We start from the raw sequence: 17,273 nt of genomic DNA on the forward strand, positions 1-17,273 counted from the left end.
GAACTGAAATTTCGGGTTGGAGCTACTTTAGTGCCGGTTTGGTCTACAACCGGCATTGATGAGTCGGTATCAGTGCCGGTTTTTAGCGTATTCATCACCGTTCGGGCGCGAGAGGTTAAGAACCGGTACTGATACATCTTCAGTTGCAGTTACGGTTCAAGCGGTACTGATGGTGCGCTATTTTTGACCGGTTCTGTAGTAGTGGAACCGAATGCTTGTTGGATCATCTCTATTCTGTTTGTTTGCAGATTGTGTGTGGTACTGAATTTTCAATTCTGCTATCTATTGGAGAGCTTCAGGGAGCATTTAACTCTCTCTCTCTCTCGCGCGCGCGCGCACGCGCAGATGTCAGGCAGGCTTCGGGAATTTGTTCTCTGGGAGGAGGAGCTCTTCAGCAGTCTTTGTGGCTTTGCTCGTTGCTGCAATGTTGTTGTCTTTTTACATCTGTGGATGTTAGCTTCAGCGCCTCAGGAAGATATTGTTTTTTTCCTTTGGTCAGTCCCGCTCAATCGTCAACTTATCAATTTTGTTTTGAATGAAGGTACACATGACGATGGTAGCATGGAAAATTAGACGACAAGGACCAGTTGATTTGCCGGAGTGAGGCGGTGATCTTCTTCCAATTAAGGTGAGGATGGTAAACTCTGAGAACTGTACTCCTACTCCATAACTGAAGCGTGGTGATTCCCTTTTGCGTTCCGTACGTAGTGATTAGTACTAGTTACCGGTCGGCTTCTCCTACTCTGAGACTGAGAGGGAGTTGTAAGGCCTGCCAGTGCCACACCCACCTAGAAGAGATCGATCGGCACCGCCGCCGCCCGCGCCGCGCATGGAAGAAGAAGAAGCAGCGGCCAAAGGGCCGGCGCTTTGCTTCCTAATCTTCCTCCAGTACCTGCCGGACTATGCAGGTGTGCAAATTTAGGCTTAAGATTTAAGAAGCCCTTGGCCCATTAGCAGCCTGGCTCTAGAACCAGAACATATATATCTTACTAGGCGGCATGCATTGTCTTCGGCTGCGCACAAGGCGCAGTTTTTTATATATTTTTTAAATAAAAAATGTAAATAAACGTGTTCGTTTTGAAAAATTACAAATCTGAACTCCTGTCACCCGTTATCATAAACTCTTGCGCACAAGGCTGAGATCCATGTGATACGAGTATGTAAAGAGTGAATACCTCTGACACACAATAGTGAGATTTCTTATGCGAAGGGAAAAACCTGCATGATGGTGGGTACAAAGGACTTCTAAGAGTTGTGTTCCCAACTACTCTAGATGTGTGTCGAATTCAGGCTTTCTTATGGAAGGGATCAGATCATGTAGTGGCGGGAAATTAAGGCAGCTGAGTGGTTGTGCGAGGTGACAGGGACATGTCGCCTGTTCAATGGGTGATAGGTCAAATTGGCCTGCTAGCGTGGACATGCCTTGCTACCTGGTGCCCATTCATTGGGTGGGTACAAAGGATTTCTTATTGAAGGGATCAGATCAGGTAGTGTCATCCTAACGGTGACAAGGACATGTCACATGTTCAATGGGCAATAGGTCAACATGGCATGCTAGCGTGGACATGCCTTGCTACATGGTGCCCATTCATTGGGTGACATGATGTGTAACCTTTCCAATGGGCGATATGTACGTGTAATTTTTTCAATGAAATTATGAGTGATTTTTTCAATAGAAAATTATGATTTTTTTTAAATTGTTGTGAATCCATTCCAGTCGAATATTGAGTATCAAATCTCATCGCAATCTTTGACATTAGTAAATAGTTAGTAAATAATGCAGTCCCTAAAGCTGACAGAACGGTTGCTTCGAGTACTATGTCGCGATACTGATAGAGGACTGAAGCTGGGAAAATGAAGCGTATGTAGGAAACTAACATAGTAGAGTACGATGTGCACAATATCTGAGAAAAGCAACATACTCACTAAAGTAATCCCTAAACTCTAAACTTGTCCCCATTTCTCGATAATCCCCCGATGCTCATACGGTCTTGGCGTCCTGCGGCCCCATGCTCTCACGTGGTCTGCTAAGTATGTGAGTGGGTCTAGTGGGACGAGTGTCTGCGAAAAACATAATTTCTACATGTGGTTTATGGAGTAAAACATGTTAGCATCAATTGCAAATGCGAAGTTAATGAAGTACATAATGTATTCTTGGTAGAGGTATCTAGCTCTCTGGCATCAATGTAAGACGGCCCAGAGGAGCTGCTGTCGTAGTGTTCATCGGCACCGGTGTAAGACGGCCTAAAAGAGCTATCGCCATGGTGCTCAGCGTACGTCGGACGTAGTGGCAGGTGAGGCCAAGCCGTGAACGTCGCTGAGAGGTGAAGACGCGGAGCAAAATGGCGGCATCCCTATGTTAGCGGGCGGGCACTGTAGCAGATCAGGTTGTTGCCGTGCCAGTCGGTCAGGAGATCAGGATATCCCAACTGTGAGGCATTTGCTGAAGCTTGTAAACTGTACTACATAACTGAAGCATAGTAATGTCGCTTTCTTCTCCGAGAGGGACTTGCATGTTGCGGCTAAATTAAGGACCCCTACGGATGCCATACGCTGCTCCGCACCGCCGTGGAGAGGTTCCTGTGACGACCGCCAGTGCCACCGCAAATGGAAGCACTCAAGCACAAACCCTCGTCGGAGTTCGGCCGCGCCGGTTTTTCTTTACCCCATTCCTTTTTTTGAATGGAATAGTACCATTCCATTAACCTGTGGACGAAGCCAAATTACTGGCCACTAAAGACCGAACACAGTCCGAGATACCATCTACATCCAGATCGATATCCACATCAGGATTACATCCATGCGCTGCCAGAGCATACACCACCTTATTACACTCTCTGGTTACATACTCACGTTTGGCTGCACATAGGGGCAGAGCTGAGCAAAGGGAAAGTCCTCGTGGCTAAGCCAGCGCTGGGGTGGGCTCGTGGCTACTAGATCAAAGTGGATTTGAGGGAGACGAGATCGTATAGACCAGGCGAGCAAATGGTTTCTAAGGGCAATACCGCCTTGTATAGAGAGACTGAGAAAGCACCTGCTTCTTCCACTACCTCATGCAAGTGGGTAGTGCTGTCCTAATCAGCAATCTGAACTGATTTTACCTGCATGCAGCGTCATTGCCGTGCCTTCCCGGGCATGCACTCCAAGTTGCCGAGAGTGGAGTTCCTGTCCTGCGTTCTGCTCAACCTCTTTTTTTCTATATATATATATATATATCCTCATCGTCCTCTGAATAGAAGAGCAGAGCAGAGCAGCACACCACACATGTGTGATGTGTGCATTCATCCATCCATCCACCGTCAGTCAGTCATACTTCCTCTCTTCTCCAATTCAGGCATTCGCTTCTCCATGCCTCCCCTCTACATTTGGCTTCTTCTAATCCTCTCTTCCCAGCACACTACTAATGCTGCCATTGCAAATGATGATTCATTTAGCTTCTTCTGTCTGCGGGACCTCGTACTAGTAGTTGCCTTGCTGTAAAGTTGAGGGAGACTAGAATCCATTACCAGGCCAGTACAAGTTAAGTGGTTAGGGTAGTGCAGCACTACTAATGCTGTCCTGTCGTAATCAACAGTATTCTGAATTCATATGACCAGCAGCGTCTTTGCCGTGTCTCTTCCGGCCTTAAGGCGCCTAGACATGCATGCATTTACCTCTTTCTTTATATACAGACCAGACCCTCTTCTTCCTTCTCCAAATCGAACAGCAGGACACCACACATCAGTGCACTGCACCCATCCACCATCAGTATTCCTCTCTTCTCCAATTCAGGCATTCTCTTCTCTGGCCATGCCTCCTCCCCTCCGCATATTACTACTCGGACTCGGTGGGCTTCTCCTCTCTTCCCTGCACACTCCTTCATGTTCCGCCGCTGCAAACGGTGACACTCTCACGGCAGGCCAAGCGCTCGCCTTCGGTGACAAGCTTGTCTCAAGGAACGGCAAGTTTGCGCTCGGCTTCTTCCAGCCTGACCCAACAGGCATCATGAGTAAGCCCACCGAAACCACCACCACCATCTCCCCTGGCTGGTACCTTGGCATATGGTTCAGTAAGATCCCAGTTTTTACTACTGTCTGGGTTGCCAATAGGGACAAGCCCATTGCTGACCCCGAGCTCAAGCTAACACAGCTCAAAATCTCAAGAGATGGCAACCTTGTCATCATCTTAAACAATGCCAGTACTGGATCCATAATCTGGTCCACTCACATTATTGTCAATAGGACGACACAAACCAGCACAAACACGACTAGTGTTGTGCTCATGAAGAATGGAAACCTAGCCCTTATAGCACAAAGCCCATCTAGTAATGTTCTGCTGTGGCAGAGCTTTGACTACCCTACAGATGTTGGGCTTCCGGGCGCCAAGTTAGGCTGGAATATGGTCACTGGTTTGAATCGTCAGTACATCTCAAAGAAGAGCCTGATTGATCCGGGTCTTGGCTCATACAGCATTGAACTAGACACAGATGGGGTGGTGCTCCTCAGGCGCCGCTACCCCCCCCCCCCTCTGTAGTGTATTGGTCTTGGTCAGCCGGAAAATTATCGTATAAACTCATACCACTACTCAAGTCTCTGCTAGACATGGATCCACGGACCAAAGGTTTGTTTAACCCCTCATATGTTGATAGCAATGAAGAGGAGTACTTCACGTACACCTTATTGGATGAATCATCCTCCACATTCGTCTCCATAGACATCTCTGGTCAGATCAAGCTGAATGTTTGGTCACGAGTCAGACAGTCTTGGGAAACCATATATTCCCAACCTGATGTTCCCTGCCTTGTGTATGCTACATGTGGACCTTTCACAGTTTGCAACGACAATTCAAGTCCATTCTGTGACTGTATGGCGAGCTTCTCTCGGAAATCACCTCAGGATTGGGAGCTTGGTGATCGAACTGGAGGGTGCATCAGAAACACTCAGTTAGATTGCATAGCTAGTAAGAAAAACACAAGTTCAACAGACATGTTCCACCCTATAGCTCGTGTCACATTGCCCCATGACCCCCAAACCATAGAAGGTGCTACCACTCAGAACAAATGCGCAGCAGCGTGTCTCAATGACTGCTCCTGCACTGCTTATTCCTATAATAACAACAACATATGCTTAGTCTGGCATGGGGAATTGCTTGATGTAAACCAGAATGATGGCACTGATATTACTTCTGAAGATATTCTTTACCTTCGCCTTGCTGCCAAAGATTTGCAAAGTTTGAGAGAAGACAACAAAAGAAAACCAAATGTTGGAGTTATTGTTGCTGCTGCAAGCATTATTAGTTTTGGGTTACTAATGCTCATGTTGTTGTTAATGGTTTGGAGGAACAAATTCAAGTGGCGTGGTGCGCCATTACACGACAGTCAAGTTAGTGGTGGAATTGTAGCCTTAAGATACACTGATTTATGTCATGCTACTAAAAATTTCTCAGAGAAACTGGGAGGTGGTGGTTTTGGTTCTGTATTCAAGGGAGTGTTAAGTGACTCGACTGCTATAGCAGTGAAAAGGCTTGATGGTGCCCGTCAGGGAGAGAAACAATTCAGGGCTGAGGTGAGCTCAATTGGAATGATCCAACATATCAACCTAGTAAAATTGATTGGTTTTTGCTGCGAAGGTGATAGGAGGTTACTTGTGTATGAATACATGTTAAATGGTTCTCTTGATACGCATCTATTCCAGAGCAGTTCTACTGTTCTAACTTGGATCACCAGGTATCAAATAGCCATAAGAGTTGCTAGAGGATTGTCCTACTTGCATCATAGTTGCCGTGAATGCATCATACACTGTGATATTAAGCCACAAAATATACTTCTCGATGCATCATTTGTTCCTAAAATTGCAGACTTTGGGATGGCAGCGATTGTAGGAAGGGATTTTAGTCGAGTTTTGACTACATTAAGAGGAACTGTAGGGTATCTTGCCCCAGAATGGCTTAGCGGAGTTTCTATGACACCAAAAGTTGATGTTTACAGCTTTGGTATGGTATTGTTGGAAATCATATCAGGAAGGAGGAATTCACATGAAGTATACACTAGCAATAGTTGTCATATTACTTATTTCCCTGTGCGAGCCATCAACAAGCTTCATGAGGGAGATGTGCAGAGTTTGGTGGATCCACAGTTACATGGTGACTTCAATTTGGAAGAGGCTGATAGGGTTTGCAAAGTTGCATGTTGGTGCATCCAAGATAATGAGTCTGATCGCCCGACAATGGGTGAAGTTGTCCGGGTTCTTGAGGGTCTACATGAGCTTGATATGCCCCCGATTCCAAGACTACTTGCAGCTATAACGGAATGCTCTGATGTGGCTTGAGTGTAATAATTCATAGATACTTTGTAGTCTTTGATGCTACTAGTCTTTTTTGAGCAAAATTTAAAATTCTAATGTGGAGTGGAAGTAATCAAAGAAGGTAAGCTTCTTATTGCTAAGTTGTATCGTATGGTGCATCTGATCTCCCGTTCTATTTTTTTTATTAATTACCGATTATAGTAAGCAAGGATTGTAGCAAAATATGGCAGAACCAGAAATATGTGTGTGTTTTATTGATGGGATATATCCTGTCACGTGTAGGTCCTAGGCGGGTTATGGTTCACGCGATTAGTACCCTGATCCTGTAGCAAGTGAGGCTCATATTTCTTCTTTTTAGTTAGTTATTTGAAAAGATTAGATATCATTTAGAAGAAGAAGAAGCAGCTTTGCTTCCTAACCTTCCTCTAAGTACCTGCTGGACTATACAGGTGTGCAAATTTAAGCTTAAGATTTAAGAAGCCCTTGGCCCTTCAGCAGCCCGACTCGCTAGAACCTGAACAAATCTGACAAGGCGGGGGCATGCATTGGCTATAATTAAAAAACTGCAAATATATGCTTCCTTTTAAAAAATTGCAAATCTTGATTCCTGTCACTCATAATTTCACGTGTCATCCAGGCGATAGGTACGTGTAACTTTTTACAATGAAATTATGAGTGATTTTTTTAATAGAAAATTCTGATTTTTTAGAATTTTTGTGAATCCATTCCAGTCAAATATTGAGCAATCAAATCTTTCAATTGCTTCTTTTTTAGATATTTGACATTGCAATTTTTGACATTAGTAAATAAATAAAGTAGTCTGAAAAGCTGACAGAATGGTTGCTTGGAGTCCTATATTGCAATATTGACGAAGGACTGAAGATGGAAAAATAAATCATATGGAGGATACTAACCTAGTAGAATACGATATGCACAATATCTTATAAAAGCAACATACTCACTAAAGTAATCCCTAAACCCTAAATGTGCCCCCACTAAAGTAATCCCTAAACCTAGGTCTAACGGTTATTAAAAAAACTTAGGTCTAACCGTTACAATTATTTAAAAAACCTAGATCTAACAGTTATTCTACGTTACTCTAAAAACCTAGATCTAATAACATTACAACTATAACAAAAAATTAGGTTTAACAGTTACTTTAAGTTGCTGTAAAAACCTATATCTAATAACAATACTACTATCCCTAAAAACCTACGTCCAACAGTTACAACTACAATCTATAGCTAATATCACTAAATCCTAGATCTGATGTCTAACCTATGTCTAGACTAATGGCTAACTTAATTGGTTTGTAAAAAAAAATACTAAGGTTAGAATATTTACCTCCATCGTCGAAAGATTACAACACGGCTTTGCCGCTCTCCTCTCCTTCCCCTCCCCTCCCCTCTCCTTTCTTCTCTTTCCGTGCTGGTGAAAGCAATAAATGAGCACAATTCATATGAAGGCCGAGCGATGACAGGCTACCTATCACCCTTCTAACGGTCGATAGGTGGCTGGCATCCGATGTGGATGTTATCATGGTCTCATCGACTGTTGGAAGGCTGCTGACACCATCTGTTACCCGTTAGAAGGCAACACTATCTCCTTGAATTTTTTATTTATTTATCATTGCACAAATAATTGTTTGAGTTGAAAAAGACAGTGTTGCCCGGGAAATTTGTCTTTTTTTCTTATTGTACAAATCATATTTTTATCTAAATTTTTTTAGAGCTAGATGATAACGTCTTCCACATAAAAAAAAATTAGAATTTTTCATAACTGTTAAATAGTGTTTTGAATTTTGAGGGTATTAAAACATTATTTTTTATTTTTAAACCTAGGATATAGTATAGATTTGTAATTTTTCAAAACGGATTAATATATTTACAATTTTTAATTTTTTTAAAAAATAAAAAAGTTCCATCACGCACCCATTGCGCGGCGCTGCCTCTTTCTCTCCTCTCACTCATTCTCCGTCCCCGGTGGCTGCGCCGCCCTCCCCTCTTAAGGAAGTCGATTCAAATCTGAAATCATAGAATTAGCGGATTAGGAATAATCTGCAGACTGAAATCTCAAACCACTTGCATTGCATACTTACTGTAGAATAACCTAATGAATTTCGCACCTACATCTCTGTGTATGGGCCTTTTGATTCGGGCCTCGTGGTTGACTTGACCATGGATGGATGGACCAATGTAAAGGCCGTTGGAATTTTAAGCCTCACCGAAAGTCAGGTGGCTACTAGGATCAAAGTGGACGTGAGGGAGACGACGGTATGTTTGGTTTTGCCTAGCCTTAGGCTATCTCCAAGCGAATCGGCATCGGAGACTATATTCCTGTGCCTATCGTATTTGCCGATCGTAGTTGCCGTGAACCAGCTCCAATGAAATTAGCAAAATTACTTTTTCAAAGCTACAGAGATACGGGCTGCTGCTGGAGTTTGGCAAATATGCGGACCGAAAAGGGAGCCCGTATCACTGTGCACTAAGTATGTGTGTGGATCCGAGGGGAGCAAGAGAGTAATGGAATGTAGGAAATAGAGTAGCTGTTCGAAATGAAAAAATAGAGAATAATATAATAGTGTTAATGAATATTGTAATAGTGTTATAGAAGATAAAATTTTAAAATATCTGTTAGAGATGATCTTACCTAGCAAGGTTAGAGTACAAACAAGTATGATAGGTTAGGATCTCCTTACTTTTGAGGGAGAACCAAATTAGCTCTCCTTCTCTAGCAAAGTTTGTCTTGCCAAACCTTCCAAGCAAGACTAATTATATTAGCAAGGAAACCAAATATTCCCAACATGGAATAGGCTAAGCAAGCACATGGTTTCTAAAAGCAATACCAACTTGTATAGCGAGAGCACCTGGTTCTTCCACTACCTCGTGCAAGTGGGTAGTGCTGTCCTGATCATCAATCTGAACTAATTTTACCCGCATGCAGCGTCATTGCCGTGTCTTCCCGGGCATGCACTCCAAGTAGCATCTGCTTTGTTTCTTTTTCCATCCATAGAGAAGAGTGGAGTTCTGCTCAACCTCTTTCTTTCTATATATATCCTCTTCGTCCTCCTCTGAATAGAAGAGCAGCACACCACACATGTGTGATGTGTGCATTCACCCATCCATCCAGCGTCAGCCAGTCATACTTCCTCTCTTCTCCAATTCAAGCATTCTCTTCTCCATGCCTCCCCTCTACATTTGGCTTCTTCTGATCCTCTCTTCCCAGCACACTACTAATGCTGTAAAGTTGAGGGAGACTAGAATCTATTACCAGGCCAGTGCAAGTGAAGCGGCTAGGGGAGCGCTGTCCTGTCGCAATCAACAGTATTCTGAATTCATATGACCAGAAGCGTCGTTGCCGTAAGCCACCTAGACATGCATGCATTTACCTCTTTCTTTACATACATACCCTCTTCTTCCTTCTCCGAATCGTAGAGCAGGACACCCCACATCAGTGCACCGCACCCATCCACCATCAGTACGTATTCCTCTCTTCTCCAATTCAGGCATTCTCTTCTCCGGCCATGCCTCCTCCCCTCCGCATATTACTACTCGGACTCGGTGGGCTTCTCCTCTCTTCCCTGCACACTCCTTCAAGTTGCGCCGCTGCAAACGATGACACTCTCATGGCAGGCCAAGCCCTCGCCGTCGGTGACAAGATCATCTCAACGAACCGCAAGTTCGCACTCGGCTTCTTCCAGCCAGAGCCAACAGGCATCATCAGTAAGTCCAGCGCCAACGCCACCACCTTCTCCTCCCCCGGCTGGTACCTTGGCATATGGTTCAATAAGATCCCAGTTTTTACTACTGTCTGGGTTGCCAATAGGGAGAAGCCCATCGCTGACCCCGAGCTCAAGCTAACACAGCTCAAAATCTCAAGAGATGGCAACCTTGTCATCATCTTAAACAATACCAGTATTGAATCCATAATCTGGTCCACTCACATTATTGTCAACAGGACGACACAAACCAGCACAAACACGACAAGTGCTGTGCTCATGAACAATGGAAACCTAGCTCTTCTAGCAGAAAGCCCATCTAGTAATGTTCTGTTGTGGCAGAGCTTTGACTACCCTGCAGATGTTGCGCTTCCGGGCGCCAAGTTAGGCTGGAATAAGATCACTGGTTTGAATCATCAGTACATCTCGAAGAAGAGCCTGATTGATCCAGGTCTTGGCTCATACAGTGTTGAACTAGACACCGACGGGGTGCTGCGCCTCAGGCGCCGCTACCCCCCCTCTGTAGTGTATTGGACTTGGTCAGCCGGAAAATTACTTGTACGAGTACTCAAGTCTCTGCTAGACATGGATCCACGGACCAAAGGTTTGTTTAACCCCTCATATGTTGATAGCAATGAAGAGGAGTACTTCACGTACACCTTATTGGATGAATCATCTTCCACATTCCTCTCCATAGACATTTCGGGTCAGATTAAGCTGAATGTATGGTCACAAGCCAGACAATCTTGGGAAACCATATATGCCGAACCTGATGTTCCCTGCCTTGTGTATGCTACCTGTGGACCCTTCACGGTTTGCAACGACAATTCAAGTCCATTCTGTGACTGTATGGAGAGCTTCTCTCGGAAGTCACCTTGGGATTGGGAGCTTGGTGATCGAACTGGAGGGTGTGTCAGAAATACTCCGTTAGATTGCACAGCTAGTAAGAAAAACACAAGTTCAACAGACATGTTCCACCCCATAGCTCGTGTCACATTGCCCCCTGACCCCCAAACCATAGAAGGTGCTACCACTCAGAACAAATGCGCTGCAGCGTGTCTCAATGACTGCTCCTGCACTGCTTATTCCTATAATAACAACAACATATGCTCAGTCTGGCATGGGGAATTGCTTGATGTAAACTTGAATGATGGCACTGATATTACTTCTGAAGATGTTCTTTACCTTCGCCTTGCTGCCAAAGATTTGCAAAGTCTGAGAGAAGACAACAAAAGAAAACCAAATGTTGGAGTTATTGTTGCTGCTACAAGCATTATTAGTTTTGGGTTACTAATGCTCATGTTGTTAATGGTTTGGAGGAACAAATTCAAGTGGTGCGGTGTGCCATTACACGGCAGTCATGGTAGTGGTGGTGGAATTATAGCATTTAGATACACTGATTTAGGCCATGCTACCAAAAATTTCTCGGAAATACTAGGAGCAGGTGGTTTTGGTTCTGTATTCAAGGGAGTGTTAAGTGACTCAACTGCTATAGCAGTGAAAAGTCTTGATGGTGCACGTCAGGGAGAGAAGCAATTTAGGGCTGAGGTGAGCTCAATTGGATTGATCCAACATATCAACCTAGTCAAATTGATTGGTTTCTGTTGTGAAGGTGATAAGAGGCTACTTGTGTACGAACACATGTTAAATGGGTCTCTGGATGCACACCTATTTCAGAGCAGTTCTACTGTCCTAACTTGGATCACCAGGTATCGAATAGCCATAGGAGTTGCTAAAGGATTATCCTACTTGCATCAGAGTTGCCGCGAATGCATCATACACTGTGATATTAAGCCAGAAAACATACTTCTCGATGCATCATTTGTTCCTAAAATTGCAGATTTTGGAATGGCAGAGGTTGTAGGAAGGGACTTTAGCCGAGTTCTAACATCATTCAGAGGAACTATAGGGTATCTTGCCCCAGAGTGGCTTAGCGGAGTTGCTATTACACCAAAAGTTGATGTTTATAGCTTCGGTATGGTACTGTTAGAAATCATATCAGGAAGGAGGAATTCACATGAAATGTACACTAGCAGCAGTTATCATGTTGCTTATTTCCCTGTGCGAGCCATCAACAAGCTTCATGAGAGAGATGTGCTGAGTTTGGTTGATCCACAATTGCATGGTGACTTCATTATGGAAGAGGCTGAAAGGGTTTGCAAAGTTGCATGTTGGTGCATCCAAGATAATGAGTGTGATCGGCCAACAATGGGTGAAGTGGTCCAGGTTCTTGAGGGTCTACAAGAGCTTGATATGCCCCCGATGCCAAGACTACTTGCAGCTATAACGGAATGCTCTGATGTGGCTTGAGTGTAATAATTCAAAAATACTCTATAGTCGATGTTACTAGTCTTTTTTCAGCAAAATTTAAAGTTGTAATGTCGAGTGGAAGTAATAAAAGAAGGCAAGCTTCTAATTGCTAAGTTGTATCCTATGGTGCATCTGATCTTCCGTCACTACTTAAAAAACTATTTTTAGAGGCGGGGTAACTCGTTTTCACAGATGTTTAGCGCACCCACCTATGATTAAAGGTCTATAAAAATGAACGATTTCCATAAACGCAAAAGAGATCGCCTATGAAAATCTATTACCACATGCGGTTCACTTAAGAAACTGCCTGTGAAAATAGGTTTCCACAGGCGGTTCTTTAAGCGGATCGCATGTGAAAAATTTATTTCTACAGACGGTTCCTTAAGCGAACTACCTGTGATAATCGGTCCCCGAATCGATATTTTTTTACCCGAAAAAAAGCAAAAAAAAATTTACCGACCAGGCACCCCCGTGGTCGCAAGTCATAAGTCACGCGTTTTTTCGCGCGAAATACACGTGCTACGCGGTTTTTAGCACTCGAACTCGAATCCTCTCAGCTCGTGCGAACCCTCCTCACCATCCCACCACAGAACTACTACTAACCATATTAGCATATGTAATTCTTTTGATATCTTCTATCCGAAACTTCAAATGATTATTTGGGCATCCAAATGACTTCAAATGAAAAAAAAAATCAACTACAAAGTTATAGATCTCGTCGAGGGCTATAATTTTCATATAATGTTTGTTCTCATCCGACTTCGTATGAAAAAATTATGAATTTTGTAAGATAAGTTGTCACATATTTTCATAGGTAGTTCACCTAATTAACCGCGTGTAGAAATGACCATCAATTATTACAGACGGTTAACATAAGGAACCGTCTGTAGAAATAGGTGACAGTTTATCTTACAAAATTCATAACTTTTTCATACAAAGTCGTTTTAGGACAAACTCTATATGAAAATTGTAGCCCTCGACCAGATCTAGAACCTTGTAGTTGATATTTTTTTTTATTTGAAGTCATTTAGAGGTCCAAATAATCATTTTAATTCAGATGAGGAAATGACTTCAAAGGAAAAAAAAATTTCAACTACAAAGTTGTAGATCTTATCGAGAGCTACAATTTTCATATAGAGTTTTTCCTCATCCGACTTTGTATGAAAAAATTATAAATTTTTTTAATGAATGATCATTTCTAGAGGCGGTTCATATAAGGAACCGCTTGTGAAAATAGTCATTATCATATGCGGTTTACATAAGGAACCGTCTGTGAAAATTTATTTCCACAGGCGGTCTGTAATCGCAAGAGGCCCTCGCCAACTGTTCAAGGGGTTTTTCAAATGAATCATCTGTGAAAAGGTATCTTAGGTGTCTCAAAAAATAGTTCTTTAGTAGTGCGTTCTATTACTATTGTTTATTAATTGCCAATTATGGTAAGCAAGCATTGTAGCAAAATATGGCGGAACTAGAAATTTGTGTGTTTTTGTTGATGGGACAGTTGGCTTATATCCAGGCCCTACACAGGTTAAGCCTGGATCCTGTAGCAAGCGAGACTTATGCCTAGGCACACTATAGTTCACTGTTGTGCTACCCTCAGTTACGATCCTGTCGTTGTATATAGGGGGTCCCCTGCTAGGACGGACGTCAACGACCGGTTTTTGCGGGACTACTTTTTTTTTCTCTAAACAGGGTCCACCGTGCGACCACTCGATATCGCACGACCACACTCCCGACCCTGGCTGGATTTCCTGCGACCAGCCCCTACTGGTCGCGGGGCAGGCACTCGTTTAAACCAAACCACTCTCATTTAATGCTAATCCCCATACAGTTTTCCTTTCCTAGACGCGTCCCACCAGCCGAGGCGACTGGGGCGGACGCAGAGCTTCTGTGTTTCCTACCGCGGCATTAATTGTTATAGGATAGGTTCGCGGACGTCACTAAGGGCGTGGCAGGTGTGCGTGGGCAAGCGGTGATGAGACGAAGCAGGTCGGGCTACCCGGACTGACAAGTACAGAAGGAGCTGACGGATGGAACAGGCCTCGCAGCGCTCTGGAGCTGGCGCAGCGCATGCGTGCTCTGTAATGATAGCCTATTATTGACCATCTAGATAGGAATAGGTCAGGTGGATGGACCCACTTGTAAGGATCTTTCCCCCTTGGGCCATAAAGGGAGGAGAAGAGAGGGCTCCGAAGGAGGAGCTAGGATCTGATCTGTAACCAACTGAGATCATAAGAAAAGAATATAAAGGATGTATGGCTATTACCTTAAGGGGGTCTGAACCTGGATAATCCTCGGTGTTCTTGAGTCACACATGCACAAACTTAGTAGGCACTCCCCGAACAAATATCACGCACCATCGTCCGATACACCTTGGAATCATTGTCAGGGATTTTTTTCCCCCAACATATCTCAAAAATAGTATAGTTACGATCTACAAGACAGGTCAGTTACTACAAATATATATGATCGTAACTCGGTACCTTCTCTAATTGTAATTATACACTATTTTATCATGTGATCGTAACTTGTTCACCTCTACGCACACCCCCAGTTACGATCCCAAAAGAAGTATAGTTGCGATTGTAATTGACTTTTTATCATATGATCGTAACTCAACTATACGTATCATCGTAACTAACTATTTTCTTAGTCGTAACTATAGTTGTAACTGACTTTTTATCATACGATCGTAACTCAACTATCTGTGCCGTCGTAACTAACTACTTTCTTAGTCGTAAATGGGGTGGTGCAGCAGTAAACTACAGTGCGCCTCGTAATTATATACTTTTTATCATGTGATCATAACTCAACTATCTGTGCTGTCGTAACTAACTATTTTTTTTCGTAACTGGGGATGGTGCAAAGGTGACTGTAATAACTGGAGGTGATGCAACATATAATCTGCAAGCTAAATTAAACAAACCCTTACAGCCCCTTAATTGTGGTGCATATATCACTGCATCCTAACAAACCTAAGCTGGACGATGTAGTAGTCATCAATTCATACTAATCCAAATATTTACCTGCGATGCTAAACTAGGCTGCTACTTATTAGAACGCAGGCATATGTATATAAACATACATTCATTCTGAAAATGTCCTATTATTAGTAGCACTATCTCTTCCCTCTCAATGCAACTAGGCAGTTCCTATTTTAGCCGACGCAAATCCTTTCTCAATTAAGCAGCACTGTCAGCATCATCGCATTATCACATAGCAAATGATAAAATACTCCGAGAGTTAATCCACACAGCAGCTTAAAGCAGCGATATAATCGCTCCTCTCTTGAGGCATGCATCTAGAGAGTCACTGCTACTATATATAGGCCCATGTAGGTACCTATCGTTGCAACCCAAGAACCAATCCAGAACAAAGCTTGATCAGGCACAAGTAACTAGCTACAGCAATGACCGGGCAATACAAGGCCTCCACGACTGTCACGGCGCTCCTCCTCCTCCTCCACTGTGTTGGCGGTGCGCCTAACTGCCAGAACTATTATCAATCGTCTCCCCTTCGATCCTATAGTCATCTATCCCCCACTACCACTGGCAGAGACAGAAGCACCTCCTTCTCCACCCCCTACCCCAGTGGCGGAGCCGCCGTACATTATCCAAGTGCCATCCGGGCACCCAGGTAAGCCCTCCATGTGTCCATCGCCAATGCGTCCCGGCTGGTCATCGGTGCCGAGTAAGCCATAGGACAATGACTATATGCTTTTGAGGATTTCTCTGAGTTCTGTGAAGAAAGTGGTATAATCCATGAGTTTATGCTACCATACTTACCACAGGCCAACGGATAGCCGAGAGAAAGATCAGAACAATTTGTGACTTGGTTAACACCCTGTTACAAAGTTCTAGCATAGCTAACTCATGGTGGGGTGAGGTTGTTATCACAGTTAGCTATGTCCTGAACAAGGCCTCTCCTCGAAATCGCGAGGTAACCCCTTACGAAGGATGGAAGGGAAGAAAATTGAATCTGTCCTTTCTTCGTACCTGGGGATTTTTAGCCAAGTTACATATTCCCCTACCAAAGAAAAGGAAATTAGGACCAACGAATGTTGATTGTATCTTTCTAAGGTACGCTCACCAGAGTACCGTTTATAGATTCCTCATGGTCCGTTCTGACATCTCCGACATTACCGTCAACTCGATAATGGAGTCTCAGGATGCGACATGTTTTGAGTGCATCTTTCTTATGCGAGTGAAGGAGGCTGATATCCATGATCTTTTAGTTGATGATCCTGCTCCTCAAAGTGTCAGCGACATGGTTCCTGAATTGGAACTTAGGAGGAACAAGAACCAAAGAACTGAAAAATCATTAGGATATGACTTTGTCACTTTTGTCATGGATGATGAACCACGAAACCTTTCAGAGGCATACGCTTCTACAAAAGCGGAGTACTGGAAGGAAGCAGTCCGTAGTGAGATGGATGTGATCATCACTAAAGGAACCTGAGAGTTAGCAGACCTCCCAGTTGGCTGCAAGCCGGTTGACTGCAAATGGATCTTCAAGAGGAAGCACAGACCTGATGGTACTATAGAAAAGTACAATGCTCGATTGGTGGCAAAGGGTTTTACGCAAAAGGAAAGTGAGAACTACTTTGATATGTATTCTCTTGTTGCTAGATTGTCCACTATCCACGTGTTCTTAGCACTGGCAGCTTCACATAACCTCCTTGTGCTTCAGATGAATGTCAAGACTGCTTTTCTTAATGGAGAGTTGGATGAGGAGGTTTATATACAATAGCATGGATGCGTGGTAACAGGATGAGAGAGTAAAGTATGTTGGTTAATCAAATCCATGTATGGTCTCAAACAGGCCCCTAAGCAATGGCATGAAAAGTTTGATAATACACTGACCTCGGTTAGCTTATGTGTTAATGAAGCCGATAAGTGCGTGTATTATCTCTATGGTGAGGGACGAGGTGTCATTCTATGTTTATATGTAGATGACATATTGCT

The 17,273-nt window shown here is 43.5% G+C and overlaps 1 protein-coding gene and 1 pseudogene across 1 annotated transcript; both read left to right on the forward strand.

The window, feature by feature from the left end:
- The first annotated feature begins 3,527 nt into the window (after positions 1 to 3,527).
- Positions 3,528 to 6,681, forward strand: LOC133883945 (G-type lectin S-receptor-like serine/threonine-protein kinase At2g19130; annotated as a pseudogene).
- Positions 6,682 to 9,366: 2,685 nt separating this feature from the next.
- Positions 9,367 to 12,431, forward strand: LOC133883927 (G-type lectin S-receptor-like serine/threonine-protein kinase At2g19130). The gene has a single exon (XM_062323334.1). It carries the CDS (start codon positions 9,805 to 9,807, stop codon positions 12,307 to 12,309), a length of 2,505 nt encoding a protein of 834 aa, XP_062179318.1. The 5' UTR covers positions 9,367 to 9,804; the 3' UTR covers positions 12,310 to 12,431.
- The last annotated feature ends 4,842 nt before the right edge of the window (positions 12,432 to 17,273 follow it).

This window comes from Phragmites australis, chromosome 11 (assembly GCF_958298935.1).
Source record: "Phragmites australis chromosome 11, lpPhrAust1.1, whole genome shotgun sequence".
Taxonomy (NCBI): domain Eukaryota; kingdom Viridiplantae; phylum Streptophyta; class Magnoliopsida; order Poales; family Poaceae; genus Phragmites; species Phragmites australis.

Coding starts and splice junctions, on each gene's coding strand:
- LOC133883927 (XM_062323334.1), top strand. CDS start 9,805: ATGCCTCCTCCCCTCCGCATATTACTACTCGGACTCGGTGGGCTTCTC.